Here is a 15,458-nt window from a genome sequence, read left to right on the forward strand (position 1 = left end):
CCAGTATAACCCTTGCTCAGGAAGTTGTTTCAGTGATATTGACGGTCTGCAAGAGTATGGTGTGAATGTGGAGAGAGCGAGAGAGAGCGAGAGAGAGCGAGAGAGAGAGAGACTTTTGTATGCTTTTATTATAAAAGTATCAAAACACACTAGAAAAAGCACACTCCATAAAAACAAATCTAAACGATTTTACAGCAAAAATAAATTCAACACAAGTCTGAAGACGACGATGGTTCACGAGCGGTATTTGACGATGTAGATCGTTTCAGAAATCAAGGATGAAACAATATGATAATGTTTGACCAAGTTATAAAAATGATCAACATGATGTGGTACAAGTGACGGGTTATTTGCTGCAAAATGTCAAAAACCCGGTTTCGTTCAACAACTTTAAAAATTTGGCCTTTGCATAACCTTTAAAGGTCACAAAACAATGTTGTGGACATTAAAATAAGGAAACAGGATACGTGCTATAGCTTATTGGAGTTAGTTCGTCGAAGAAGGTCGAAAACCCGGTTCGATTCCCACAACTTTGAAAATTTGACCTTTGTGAACTTTAAAGGTCAAAGGTCAAGGATTATGACCTTTAGTGCAAAACTTCCTCTGGAACATTCCAGGAACAATATAACGTCATATAGGCTATATGGCATTTCGGACTGCTCGGATTATTCATACTTTGATGAAATCAGCGTAAAAACAAACTTGAAGAGTGTGCCATGGGCAAGGTGTTCGAGATAGAGCAAAATGGTTTCAAGACTTTAGGTGGGGAATGAGCTCAAGATTATGCATAAAAAAATATTGTCATCCTCGCTCTCAAAGTTTGGGCGGTCGTATGATTTTTATGTCAAAATTCGAAATTTTCTAAGTTCGTGACCTTGTGACCTTGACCTTGGAACGAAAATGAAAAAAAAAATCGAGTTCTGTGGGGCTATGCAGGTGCCATTGAGCTAACCAAATACGAAACCCCTGCCAGATTCGACAAACCCCCTCGGAGAAGATAAATTTTTCGTCAAAATTCGCAATTTTCTAAGTTCGTGACCTTGTGACGAAAATGAAAAAAATTGAGCTCCGTGGGGCTATGCAGGTGCCATTGGGCTAACCAAATACCGAAACCCGTCAGATTCGACAAACCCCCGAGGAGAAGATGCAAATTAAAATTGGCTACCCCCTAAAAACACGTTTTTTGGGCGTGGCTCCACCCATAATGGGCGCACCATGCCCATTCTTAGGAAAACACAACTAGATCATGATATAAACCTCCCACCAAAATTTTATCAGGATCGGATAAAAACCCACGGATCTATGCTCGGGACAGACAGACAGACAGACAAGCCGGTAGGCGGACATGGGTAGTCGACTACCCAATAGAACCTGACGCGATGGGCCCATTCGATGGGGAATGATCTGAGGATTAAGTACAAAAAAATGAATGATTCTAGATTAAAGGGTTAATGCTGCAGATTGTTTTTTCGTTAATACCCCCACATTTAGAGGTTTTTCGGCCGTTGCTCGGCAACGGAGGGGTCCATAGCAACGGTTCTTTCTCACACATAACTCGGACATACCATGAACTTACCATACAAGTTTCATATACATCTGACTCATAGTCTCTGAGATATAACGAACTTCGTTTTTTTATTGTTTTCGACCAGCGTTCATTCAAAGTCTATCTTCTCCGACAGTTTTCATAGGATCTGGCTGGAAATTTTGACAATATGGCTGAATGTACTGCCCACAGTCGCTCGTGGCCCAATTTTTGAAAAAATAATTTTTTTTATGATTTTTCATAATTTCAAAGTCCGGTTGCTAGGCAACGGTGGTGTCCAAAGCAATGGTTCTCATTTGCACACAACTCGGCCATGGTATGAACCCACCAACCAAGTTTCATCGAAATCGCCATTGTATATACTGATAATAAGGGTAGAACAAATCTCAAAAAAAAACATTTAAAAAAATGCATATTTTTATTTTTTTCGACGAGATCGACGACCTGACAGACAGACGCACAACAATAATGAATAAAGTGGTCACTTATTTTTTTCGTGAAAATATTTTTTCGTGAACCAAAAAGCAATACAAACAAGGGTGTCTGTTCATGTCAAAACCACCACAAAATAATACATGCATGCAAAAAGTAAGTGTAAGAAATTGTGCACTTTTACAAATAGATTCCATCATGAAAAGAAACTCAAAACCTCATCAGTGTACCACTGATCACCCACAATATTCAGGCTCAAAAGATAAGCCTGCTCCATTTTTACTCGTGCCAAGACCATACCTTTAAAGCACAAAAGCACATTTGCATTTTTCCCCTTCAATTTTGCTTTCCTGGTTTTATAAATTGCCAGTTTAGCAATGCCCAACAGAAAAGACAAAAACGAGAAGACTGGTTTACTTTTATAATTCCCCCCCCCCCCCCCCGATTCCATAAATAAAGACTGGAAAGGAAAAAGACAAAATTAAATTTATAGAAAAGCTGTTGAAGGAAGAGAAAGAGGGGTACCAATCTCTTACATTCAATGAAAACGTGGGCAACATTTTCAATTAAATCACAAAAAGGACAAGCAATTAGAACAGAAGCATTAAACTTATGGAGTAATGTCTGTGTGACCAGGGCTTGATGTGCTCGTCTCCAATTCAGGTCTCCAGTTCGCCCAAGAGTTGGAGAACTATACATTTTGTTCCACACTGGAGTTAAAAAAGCTCCTGCAGGTAAGGTCTCATTCCACCGATTTTTCAACAGTTTTGTAAAACCAGGTATACATGCTTCCAGACATATGTTGTAGATAGCCGTTTTCATTGTGACATGAAACACACCAATTTCCTCTAAGTTTGAGGAGAACACACCCTCTTGTTTTTTTGAGGCAATTTGAAGTTCAGGGAAATAGAGATGTGAGTCTACCACCTCATCCACCCCAGTCCACCTGATGTTTAGTCTATGAAAGGTTTGAATTACTGCTTTCAAGACATTTTCTACAATACAAGCAGAACGAACACCAGTTTTTAATGAAAGTGAGCTTACAGGTAGCCAGGCATTCAAGGATGGCTGCAACAGGTATCGCACTCTGAATATTCCAACACTGGTGAAACAATGCACAAACGACCTGGAGGTTGAAATTCTAGAGAATAAAGGATTCTGAACTAATGGCTCATGTACAAACTTTTGGGCATCGTATGATACCTCTAAACGTTGCACTCCGAGGACTTGCCAAGCACTCAAAAGGCTCTGATGAAAATGGGGAGCTGAGACATGTCAACGTGTTGCAGGTCGATGAGGAAAAGTTCACGGTCATATTTCAGACCTTCCACTTTCTGCAAACAGGCGTTTGTGAGAGGTCGCCAAGGAACACACTCACTGTACAGGAGGCGCTTAATCGTGGAAATTCGGAATGCCATTATCCGACTTGGGATATGCATCAGATCTTGACCACCCGCATTTCAGGGTCTGCAGACCATGTCTGGACCCAGCCAATGGTGGCCATCCCAGAAAAAAAATCAGTCAGAACCCTCTAAATGCCTGTGACCAAGTATCCCAGAGGTTCAAGTGGGATAACTCTATGCCAAATAAATGGAACCACCAGGATGTTTATGATTGACACCTGTGTCTTAAGCGAGAGAAGTTGGTGCAATCTTTTCCACCTTGCCAGTTTCAATTTAATTTTTTCCAGGAAGCTCTCCCAATTTTTTTGTTCAAACGCTTCAATTCCTAGAAATAAGCCAAAATATTTAAACCCTTCACTACTCCACTGTATTCCTCCTGGTAAAACAGGCAGGGACGAGGAAGGCGATCTGGGGCCCACCCAAAAAGCTACACTTTTTTTTCCAATTTACCCTTACAGTAGAAGCAAGCTCAAACTGGGTAAGGCAACGAGAGACCTCAGAAACATCTTTTTGATTTGCAATAGCAACACAAATATCATCAGCATAAGCTGAAACAACGACTTTGGAGTTTTGTGAAAGAGAGACTCCTAACACTGAGTTCCGAAGTAAAACTAATAAATGTTCAACGGATAGATTGTAGAGCATGCCTGATAGTGCACAGCCCTGACGGATGCCTCGCTGAAAGGGGAAGGGGTAACAAAGACTATTATTAACCTTCAGCAAACAAGATGCATTTTTGTACAATAACTTAACATAAGCAATAAATTTTTCCCCAAACCCTGTTCTCCTTAATACATCAAACAAAAAAGAATGGTTAACACTGTCAAAAGCTTTTTCTTCATCTAAAAGTAATAAACCAAAACCAGGAGATGTAGTTCGACCGAGACTAATCAAGTCTCTCACCCAAAAAATATTATCGTATATAGAACGTTCTGGAACACAGTATGATTGATCAGTGCCAATCAAGAAAGAGATGGCTTCCTTTAGACGGGTTGCAAGTGCTTTTGACAATATTTTATAGTCCGTGTTGAGGAGTGACACATGCCGCCAATTTGCGGTCTCATGCAGGTTTCCTTTCTTCGGAAGGAGACACAAAACTGCCCTCCGGCAGCTCAATGGCAATTCACCTTGTTCAACACTCTCCTGAAAGACCTCAAGAAGAGTAGGGCTTAGAATATTCCAGAAAGCCTTATAAAATTCAGCCGGAAGGCCGTCTAGTCCAGGGGCTTTCCCATCCTTGCTACCCTTGAGCGCAGCAGTAAGTTCTCCAAGAGAAATGTCAGGCTCAAGCAATTGCTGTTGGTCTTCAGACAGAGAAGGGAGCTGTTCAAGCATCGCATTCCTGTTCTCCTCATTCACAGCTCTTTTTGTGAAGAGTTTAGAAAAATAGTCTTGTAGTTCATGCTTGATATCACTCTGGGAGGTCAACAAATCACCAACAGAAGAGCGCAAAGCATGGATTTGTTGAGAGGTCCTGACCATTTTTTCCAAATTGAAGAACCCTTTGTTTGGTGTGTCAAGTTGGATTTTTTCGTTCTGCAGTCGGACGAATGCACCAGCCGCCCGCTCTTTCACCATTTCAGCCAGAAGGGTCCTTTTCTCCGACAACTGCTGGACATTCACGCTAGACAATCCAGCTTTCTGCTCACAGATAAGTATATCGTTTTTTAAAGCAGATATCACACCAAAAGTGTCGTATGTGCTGTAAGAGCAGTATTGTTGGCAAAAACATTTGATTTGGGACTTTGTGCAGTCCCACCATTGTCTTAAGTTCAAATATGAACCCTTTAGTGACTCGCATTTTTCCCAAACCATTTTAAAAGCTTCTATAAAATGTGCACTTTGTAAAAGATTCAAATTAAAAGTCCAACATGTACTTCCACAGACATGATGAGGAAAGCCACACACCATAACAATCATGTGATGATCGGAAAAACCAGACGGCCTTATACGAGAGTTCTTAACAATGTTTACCATTTCATGATTAACATAGAATCTGTCTCGGTGAGCTATCATCAAAACATTTCTTGATGCACAAACCCATATATACTGACGGAGTTTTGTAACCGCCACACATCCACCAGTTTAAACTTTTTGACGAGCTGTGCCAAAGGCCTTGCACTGGGTGGATGAGGCTCACAAGTGTTCCGATCAAGTTGTGGGTTGAGGGTGCAGTTGTAGTCACCCCCCAGATACAACAACATGGTTAAGTCAATGGTGCTTACAAACTCTGCCAACTTGTACAGAAAGGCACCTCTTTCAGAGTTAGCACTAGGACAGTAAACATTTGTCATGCAAATCTTTAGGTTACTACTGACAATTTGCACAAACAGTAAGTAACCTTTGCAAATTTCCTAACAAGTTATCTCCGAAGGCTGGAGTCGAGGATGCAACACTATTGCCACACCAGCCTTGGCCTCAACAAGCGCACTTGAGAAAAAAAGACAACCTTTAAAGATTTTACACCACTCATCCTCAGAAGACTGATTTGTATGCGTCTCCTGTAGCATGAGCACATCAATTTTTTTCATTTTGGAAGAGCTGAAATACCTGGAGGTGACGCACACAACTGCGGCCTCCATTGATGTTCAGGGATGCTACTTTTATCTCCATTCTGTTCGTTATTCTTGAAGCTCTTTACCAGCCCGAGTAACACATTTCCTTCACCTTTGGAATTGAGGATCTGACATGTTAACCTGATAAGGATCACGAATCATACTCCTTGCAGTTTTAATGAAATCGTGTAAATTCGGGAAGTAATCTTTGATTTTTACGTATCTTTTCCTGAATGTATCATCCAGGAATTTAATCACATTTTCTTGAGACACTAAGGTTGTGTCGTTTCCCCCTTCATTCTCTTGAGAGCTTAAAGCATTAAAATGTGGGGTAGAAGAGGTTTCATCTGAATCAAGTGCTTCATCTATGGCCTCTCCTATTACTTGTGGAACACTTACTTTTGGCTCAACAGAAAGTTCTGCTCTGTTTACGGAGCCCTCCGAATTTGCCTTGTCCATATCCTTCCCCTCGATAACCCTTACATCATCATCTGTGAGGGAGGGGTTAACATTTAACTCACAGGGATTTTCCCCTTTATCTATTTCTCCATCACTGTCAGACATAGCTGTTAACTCGTCTGAACAAGTTTGGCTAACAGGACAAACACTTAAACATCCTGAGATACCTCACTGTTCTCTGTGTCCCACTCAGAGTCGGCCAGTGGAACAAGCGAAGTTTCCACATCCGCACACGACTCCGGTACCACCAAGGGGTTTCCAATGTGAGACGTACCTTGGCGGTCCACAGAGCCCGACACGATCTGGACCTTATTCTGCTTCTTCGCATCAAAGGCATCAACATTTGACCGTTTTTGGCCTGTTTTCCTGGTATCCATAACAGATACCCCCATATCGTCCACACTGCCCTGTACAGTGGATGGTAAAGGAGAGGAAGCAACCACTTTCACTTCCCCCGTTTGGTGGGGGTGGATTAATTACGTCACGATTACACACCCTCTCTCCAACGCCGGTCGGGGTGGACGAGTCCAATTCATCGAACACCTCAGCCGGTGGAGGGGGTGGCGGGGCTGGACTCCAGATTCACCTTCTCCCCATTAGTTTGTGGTGAGGAAGAATCGTTTCTCACCGCACCTTCACTTTCTTGCAGTGTAACTGCATTGGGACAAACACTCTTCACATGCCCGTAAGCTCCACACCCAAAACACGTCATAACCTCTGAGGAGGAAAACATTTTGTATTCAAACCCTTCGATTTTTACACTGAGTACAACATTCAGTGTTTTTTCATTTTCAGGTAGTATCATATAAACCACTCTTTTAAAGGACATGACGTGTTTAAATTTATCGCTAACATGACGCATCGGCACCATTGAGATCCTCGACACAACCTTACCGAACTTGTTTAACTGGTTACCCAAGTCCTGGTTCCTTATAAATGGTGGAATATTATTAAAGTTAACTTTAACTGTTGGGGCCTGTAAAGCGAACACAGAGAGGTAAGTGTGCGGTTCGATGAACAGGCCATGCTCAATCACCGTAGCGACCACGTGTTCCTCCGACACAAACATCACAAACTTCTTATTCATGCAAGAAGCAGCACAAATATTATGTAAACCAACGATGTTATCAATGGCGGAAAGCACATCGTTAAGTTCCACCTCACTGGGAGGGAAGCAAAAAACAGCGTGTTTACGAGTTAGTGACTCGAACATCTCGACACGGAAACGTTCACCCGCCATTCCAACTCAAGAAAATAAGTTGGTAAACTTTATCGAGAGAAATAAGGCGTTTTCACAAACACCAAGAGATCAACGATTAAAGTTGAGAATTAACAAAGAACACGGTCGCAGTGAACGAGAAAAACCTCCCCCGGCGGCCATGACAGGCCTTCGGCCTACGATTTTCTCGACACGAAACCATGGTCTGTCTGTCTCTGTCTCTGTCTCTGTCTCTGTCTCTGTCTCTTCAGGAAGGAAAAAAACAGGAAAAGTCCACAAGTAAAAAACAAACACATGAGAAACTAAAAATGGGGAAAGTGGAAACACCAAACAGCACAGCAGAGGAGGAATACTCACGACATGAAGCAAGGAGCGGCCATGACAGTACACACAACGTACCAACAGCCAGCAGGGGGCGAGAGAAAGAGAGAAAGAGAGAAAGAGAGAAAGAGAGAAAGAGAGAAAGAGAGACTTGACTTTTGTATCTTTTTATTATAAAAATAGAAAAGAAAGCCCCCAAATGAGAGTTACATTTTCATTTCAGACAAAGAAGGAAAACCAAGAAACAATTTCTGAAGAAAGGAAAGGATGAATCGGGTGGATTATATGCAGAACATTTCACAAAAGGATAAACATTCCTTTCTGACTTTGCAAATAACTTCTTTTATACACCATTTTGATTCGAACTGCGGTAATCTTCCAGTTACTGAAAAGAAAACAAAATCCAATTTAACACAACTTATTACAAGGTTTTGGAACAAGAACAAAGCATCTTCATCATTTACTCCAACACCATCAAGTTTTCTTTTCCTTGACTTATATACTGCCATCTTTGCCTGAGCAAGCAGTAAATTGGCTAACATAACATTGGAATTTTTGTGTGGAATATCCAATCCGTAGATGAACACACAAGTGTTAAAAAACAAACCAAACCTCACAAAACAATTCCGAAGTAAAATAAATAAAGGTGCCAACCGTTGGCATTCAACATAGATGTGAAAAAGGTTTTCAGATTTCTTACAAAAAGGACATTCATCGACAAGCAGATTTGAAAAACAGTGTGACAAGTGATTAGAAGAAAGGATCCAGTGTACGAGTCTCCATTGGAGGTCGCCATGTCGTGGTGGTACAGGAGGGTGATAAAAACCTTTCCAGTTAGGAAAATAAGGGGGAGAACAAGGTAAGAGGTCTGTCTCTGCATCGAACCTTCTGCTGTGTTATTTGCTGTTGCGAAAGAAATGTTACACAACCCAAATAAAGGTCTTTTTGTTTGGGAAGGGGGACAAGGAAGAGTGCGGCAAGAGAAAAAGCACATATGAGTTTAGGAAAGGTAGAGAGAGAAGGTATTCGATGTGCATTTTGTTCATTGCCTTGGTGATCCTGTTCCCAAGCAGGTGCAAGCTGTGTGTATGTCCAAAGCACACTACATACATAATATGCGTGCCACGATTCGAGAGGATCACACACCGACCAGGCTTGCCAATGCATCAGCTCCAATCCAGCTGCCGTTTGGGCTGAAAGGATCTGCGACAGATTTAACGCCCTTGTCGGTAAAGCGTTGAATAAAACACCTATCGGCAGGCATATCATGGAAAAAGGAGTTGTAGAACAAAGGTTCTTCCAGAAACATCTGTTTCGTGTAACAATGTGTAGCTCTTGTTATTGTCAGAGCTTGCCACGCATTTAGCATGCTCTGATAGAAACCAGAGAGGGGATGTGTCGATTTTGGAAAGGTCCATCAGGAAAAGGGAGTGGTCATAGCCTAGCGTCCCAGCTTGTTGCAAAAGGTGACGAGCGACGTTGACCCATGGTGGAGAGGGTCGCATGTATAGCATGCGAAGAGCAACCGAGAGTCGAAAGGCCATTAGCCGGCTCTTTATGTCGACCAGGCCTTGTCCTCCATCGGTCAGTGGTAAACTGAAGACCCCAGGTTGCAGCCAGTGTTTTCCATCCCAGAAAAAGGACACGAAGCACTTCTGGAGCTGTTGAAGCAACACCGCTGGAGGATGCAGCATGAAGAACCTGTGCCATAAGGTAGAGGCCACCAGTGTGTTGATGACCAAGACACTTCCACGATATGAGTTGTGTGATCAGACCTTTACATTTTTGCAGTTTACCCTCAACAAACTCAAGCAGACCAGCCCAATTTTTTGCTACTGTGGTATTATTACTTAAAAACACTCCAAGGTATTTCACACCATCATTGGCCCATGACAGTGGAGCAGGAAGTCTTGGCGCCAAGTAGCACAATGGACCGAGCCAAAGGTCGCTCGTTTTGTTCCAATTTACTTTGGTTGAAGAAGCCTTTTCAAATAAGGACAAACAATAACGAACGATGTTAACGTCATTGATATGTTGTACGAATACACACACGTCATCGGCGTATGCCAGTACCTTGATGGGCCGTTCAAGCTGGGACAAACTAACCCGTTAGTCCACAGTGCAAAGAAACCAGTAGGGGTTCGATGGAGAGAGCATAAAGCAACCCGGAAAGAGGGCAACCTTGTCTAATTCCCTTGTTAATAGACAAAGGTGCAACAAGTTCATTGTTTATCTTAAGCACACTATAAATATTATTGTATAGTATTTTAATATAAGAGATGAAGGTTGAACCAAGTCCAAACCGCTCAAGTACTTCAAAAAGGTACCGATGGTCAACATGGTCAAAGGCTTTCTCCTGATCAAGGAGAAGAAGTCCTAAATCTTTAGGGCTTTCCTTGCACAGTTCAATGATGTCTCTCACAAGGGAGATGTTTTCATAGATGGAACGTTTTGGGACACAGTAACATTGGTCTTCTTTCAACAACGAGGATAAATAAGGAGTAAGTCGCGATGCCAGGGCTTTTGAAAATATCTTATAGTCCGTAGATAACAGGCAGATCGGACGCCAATTTTGAATACTCAGCATGTCTCCCTTTTTTGGGATGAGGGTAAGAAGACCTCGTCGGCAACTCTGAGGTAGCTCTCCAAGTTTGCAGCTTGCGTTCAAGGTGTTAATGAGTTCTGGACCCAATAAGTGCCAAAACTTCTTGTAAAATTCAGTTGTAAGTCCATCCAATACAGGTGCTTTCCCAATGGCAAGGCCGTGCAGGGCAGTGCCAAGTTCATCCAAAGTAATGGGTCTTTCCAGTTGGGAATGCCCATCTGCACACAACACTAGCAGGCCTACGGAGATCGAGGCGACACTGACGGATTTATTTGTTCCATTGAATACATTTTCGAAAAGTATTCCTTCACGAAAAGTTTGATTTCTGATTGTGTAAAGGTAATGGATGAATCTGCCAATCGCAGCTGAGAAAGCTGTTTACTGGGAAGACGTTCCTCTAAGGAAAAGAAGTACTTGGTTGGTACGTCTGCCTCATTCAGGTGTCGCACCCTCATCCGAACTTAGGCACCACGTGCATTCCTCTCGGTTATTTCCCTTAATAAGGACTGTTTCTCAGTTAAGGTTTTTTGTATGTTACTATTATTTTGCCCGATGACCCATTGGAGATGTAAAATCTCTAACTGTAATATTTTTTTTACTTCATGGTCAGCCCTTGTTGAGAAAAACTGATACTGTTGACAGAACCCTTTAATTTGGGTTTTTACTAAATCCCACCATATCAGCGGGTTAATGGAACAGCTTAACTTCTGTTCTAGGAGAGCCGTCCAGAAGGATTCAAAGGCCTGAATGAAGTTGAGGTTTTCTTGTAAACTGTTATTGAATTTCCAGTGAGAGCTCCCTGGACATGGTTTAGAGAGTTGAATAAAGACTCGAGCTAGGGAATGGTCGGAGAAACCAGAAGGCACAATATCGGATTTATAAGGTCCGTGTAATAAATGAGAATTAACATAGATGCGATCAAGCCTCGGAAGTGAGATGTGCTTGTTTAAACAACGACACCATGTATAAGACCGATCAGAAGGGTGCTGCACGCACCAAATATCATGGAGATTATATTTCGCAATGATGTTTGCAAAAAGTTTTGCAGTACATGGTTGGGGTTCCAGCCCGTTCCGGTCACATGAAGCATTAACAGTACAGTTAAAATCGCCACCAATAATTGGACAAGTCTGCAAATCCAGTGTTTGCAGGAATTTTCTCAGTTCGGCTAAAGAGGAGATCCGCTCATCATTTTTGCTTGTAGTGTACACATTGAGAATTGTGAACTTGACCTGATTGATAGAGAAGGTCACGGAGGCAAGGTGTCCATCAATAATACTCATAAATTTAAGGCAGGACGGATGGAAATGTTTCCCTAAGACAAACATGATGCCTGCCTTCGACGTGGAGTTATTACTGAAGAAACATTCCTTGTCCATAAATAGTTGCCACTGCGCCTGAACAGATCGGACAGCATGGGTCTCTTGCAACAAAGCTATGTCAAGACCGTTGACCTCTACCAACTGTTTAATTTGGATCTTGCGGAGCGGACTCCCACCACCATTAACATTTATTGTTCCAATCTTGAAACTGGCCATGAGGAAAATAATAGCTTCTAAGAATAGGATCAGAAGCGGGATAATTGATTAGGATCCCTTTTCACCTTGGCAATCAGTTTTTTTAAGCGGTTACAGTGTGTCTGGTGGAAACCGAATAAGTCAGGTTTACGTACGATAGCCTTAGCACACTCAAGGAAGGACGGTAGATCTGGAAAGTATTCCGTCAGGTTTATATTGCGTTTCCTGTCTGTATTTTGGAAGAGTCTTATTTGTTCAGGGGGGGGGGGGTAGGACCTTGACTGGTCAACTTCTCCACCGTTTCCACCTGACTGTTCCTGTTTGCTTCCTCCAGGTCAGATTCGTCAGTCAGTTTTAGTTTCCGAGTCACACAAATTTGTACTGTCCTGCATATTGATACTGTGGTCAGTATTGATACACGGATCTGTACTGGTTACAACGTCTATGTGCGCCTCCATTGTGGGAACATCTCCTGGTGAAGGAACGGAAATAATCGGGGGATTTGGTGAAACGGAAACACCATCAGCGGATGCAGAGATCTCGCTTCCCTCAACCGTAACGGTGTTATCGACCTCCAACGGTGTGGAGTGTACAGTACTTTTGGGGTCTCTCGTAAAACATCCATTTTAACGTTTCCTGCGTTTCCAGCTTCACCACGTGATGGACGGGGAGCAATAACACTGAAACAGGGTTAACATTTACCGAAGTGACAGCAGGTTCATCACTAGTGGTCTGTGTATCACCGTCAATGGACTTAACAATAGGAGAGTTTTTAACGAGTGAAACAGTTTCATTTACTGCGATAACAGGTAAAGTGGTCTCTGTAAGAGAGACGTCGATGTCCTCACCGGCAAGTAAGGTAAACTTGTTGGCTGTAGGTACCGGGGTCCGGGTCCATTCCGTAGGTACCGGGGTCCGGGTCCATTCCGTAGGTACCGGGGTCCGGGTAGGCCTTGTAGAGTGACGTCAGTCACAACTGCAGGAACATTACCGACAGATTCCTCGTTTGTAAATGCTCCTTTCTTCTGGGTTAAACGACCATCAGGTAACGTCTTTGTCTTTCTTGATGAAACGACGGTGAAACCATCCCAAACATTCATTTTGCTGTTTAGACTATCGGACTGAGGGGACTAGGCCTTATTCCCGGACACGGGATTCGCTTCCTTCGAAGAAGAAGAAGAAGAAGAAGAAGAAGAAGAAGAAGAAGAAGAAGAAGAAGAAGAAGAAGAAGAAGAAGAAGAAGAAGAAGAAGAAGAAGAAGAAGAAGAAGAAGAAGAAGAAGAAGAAGAAGAAGAAGAAGAAGAAGAAGAAGAAGAAGAAGAAGAAGAAGAAGAAGAAGAAGAAGAAGAAGAAGAAGAAGAAGAAGAAGAAGAAGAAGAAGAAGAAGAAGAAGAAGAAGAAGAAGAAGAAGAAGAAGAAGAAGAAGAAGAAGAAGAAGAAGAAGAAGAAGAAGAAGAAGAAGAAGAAGAAGAAGAAGAAGACGACGTATTCTTGTTGCCGAGGTTTGTTTCATCGTTCGACGAAATCGCCTTGGGGCAAGATCGTTTCAAGTGTCCGAAATTACCACATTCGAAACATTTCAGGGTGTCAGTGGTTACGTAGACTTGGTAATCATGATTATCAATTTTGAGTTTTAAAACGATGTTCAAGGTTCTTCCAGCGTTAGAGGGAGGAATCACCACATAAGCTTGTCTCCGAAAATACATCACATGCTTCGTCCGATCGTCCTGGCCACGTAAAGGTAACATAGTGATCTGAGAAACCACATTACCTAACTAAACGAGATAGTTCGGAGATTAGCGTCTGATTCTTCAGGAAAGGAGGAGTGTTCGAGATCATGACCTTCACGGCCGGAGTGTCCAGAGGGGAGACGAGCACGAAATGTCCATCACTGTTGATAGTCCGGTCGATACAATTTTGTGAACCAGTTCTGTCTCAGACACGAAGATTACCACACGTTTGTTCATTCGTGAGGCTGCACGAACTTTGTCACTACCCCCTATGTTTCCTGTGGCGATAACGACATCCTCAACGCTGACGTCGTCAGGCGGGACACAGACGACGCCATGTTTTCTTGTTAATGCTTCAAATGCCGAATAACGGGAAAACGAAGTCATGTTTAGGAGGGGGGAGGAGGGGTGATTGCTCTCGTGCAGTAATTAAATACGAGCCGAGACAGGTTTCCAAAGGAAATAAACACAGCGACAGTGAGGAAAAAAACGATCAGTTGAAGGGCCGGGATGGGCCGCCAACTAAAAGCTATCCACAAGAAGCTGTGGGCTCTTTCTCTCTCTATCTCGGGGAAAAGGTATGCGAGGAGAAAACAGGGGGATGGGGATGGGGAGGGGAGGGGAGGGGAGGGGAGGGCAGGGGAGGGAGGGAGGGCAGGGGAGGGGAGGGAGGGGAGGGCAGGGGAGGGGAGGGAGGGAGGGGAGGGGAGGGCAGGGGAGGGGAGGGGAGGGCAGGGAGGGGAGGGAGGGAGGGCAGGGAGGGAGGGGAGGGAGGGCAGGGGAGGGGAGGGGAGGGGAGGGCAGGGGAGGGGAGGGGAGGGAGGGCAGGGAGGGGAGGGGAGGGGAGGGCAGGGGAGGGGAGGGGAGGGGAGGGAGGGGAGGGCAGGGGAGGGGAGGGGAGGGGAGGGCAGGGGAGGGCAGGGGAGGGGAGGGGAGGGGAGGGCAGGGAGGGGAGGGGAGGGGAGGGCAGGGGAGGGAGGGGAGGGGAGGGCAGGGAGGGGAGGGGAGGGCAGGGAGGGCAGGGAGGGGAGGGGAGGGCAGGGGAGGGGAGGGAGGGAGGAGGGGAGGGGAGGGGAGGGGAGGGGAGGGCAGGGGAGGGCAGGGAGGGCAGGGGAGGGAGGGCAGGGGAGGGGAGGGGAGGGCAGGGGAGGGAGGGGAGGGCAGGGAGGGGAGGGGAGGGCAGGGGAGGGGAGGGGAGGGGAGGGGAGGGGAGGGGAGGGCAGGGGAGGGGAGGGAGGGGAGGGCAGGGGAGGGAGGGGAGGGGAGGGCAGGGGAGGGGAGGGGAGGGGAGGGCAGGGAGGGGAGGGGAGGGAGGGCAGGGGAGGGGAGGGGAGGGCAGGGAGGGAGGGGAGGGGAGGGGAGGGAAGGAGATGAATCGAAGGGCAAACCGTGAAATAACAAGGAAAGATGGGTGGGGCGGGTGACGACGGCGCGAGGGAAGGCCGAAGAGGGGAAGGTGGGAGCACAAATTCCGATGCGTAGAAGGAAACAAAGGAAGGGAGGTGAAAACCATGCGAAAGGGGATAGAAAGGCGAAAAAACAGGGCAGATCACAGCTCACCAAGACCACACAGCCGCCATGACACTCCACTCGACTCACCAACAGCCAGCAGGAGGGGGGGAGAGAGAGGGGGGAGAAAGAGAGAGAAAGAGAGAGAGAAAGAAAGAAAGA

At 44.6% G+C, this 15,458-nt stretch overlaps 1 protein-coding gene across 3 annotated transcripts in view; it reads right to left on the minus strand.

Moving 5' to 3' along the window:
- The window catches only part of LOC147021515 (uncharacterized), a 107,694-nt gene extending 92,302 nt beyond the window's left edge, over positions 1–15,392 (minus strand). The window contains exon 1 of one of the 3 annotated variants that reach the window (XM_085891526.1): positions 15,348–15,392. In XM_085891526.1, the coding sequence (XP_085747652.1) occupies positions 15,348–15,367 (20 nt within the window). In that variant the 5' untranslated portion in view covers positions 15,368–15,392. Of the gene's footprint in view, positions 1–7,971; positions 8,030–12,905; positions 13,016–15,347 lie in introns of those variants that run through there. The other 2 variants (XM_085891524.1, XM_085891525.1) reach the window with 2 other exon arrangements.
- Between the last annotated feature and the right edge of the window lie 66 nt (positions 15,393–15,458).

Source organism: Eptatretus burgeri, chromosome 8, assembly GCF_056783735.1.
Source record: "Eptatretus burgeri isolate ZD-2024b chromosome 8, Ebu_testis_v1, whole genome shotgun sequence".
NCBI classification, from domain to species: domain Eukaryota; kingdom Metazoa; phylum Chordata; class Myxini; order Myxiniformes; family Myxinidae; genus Eptatretus; species Eptatretus burgeri.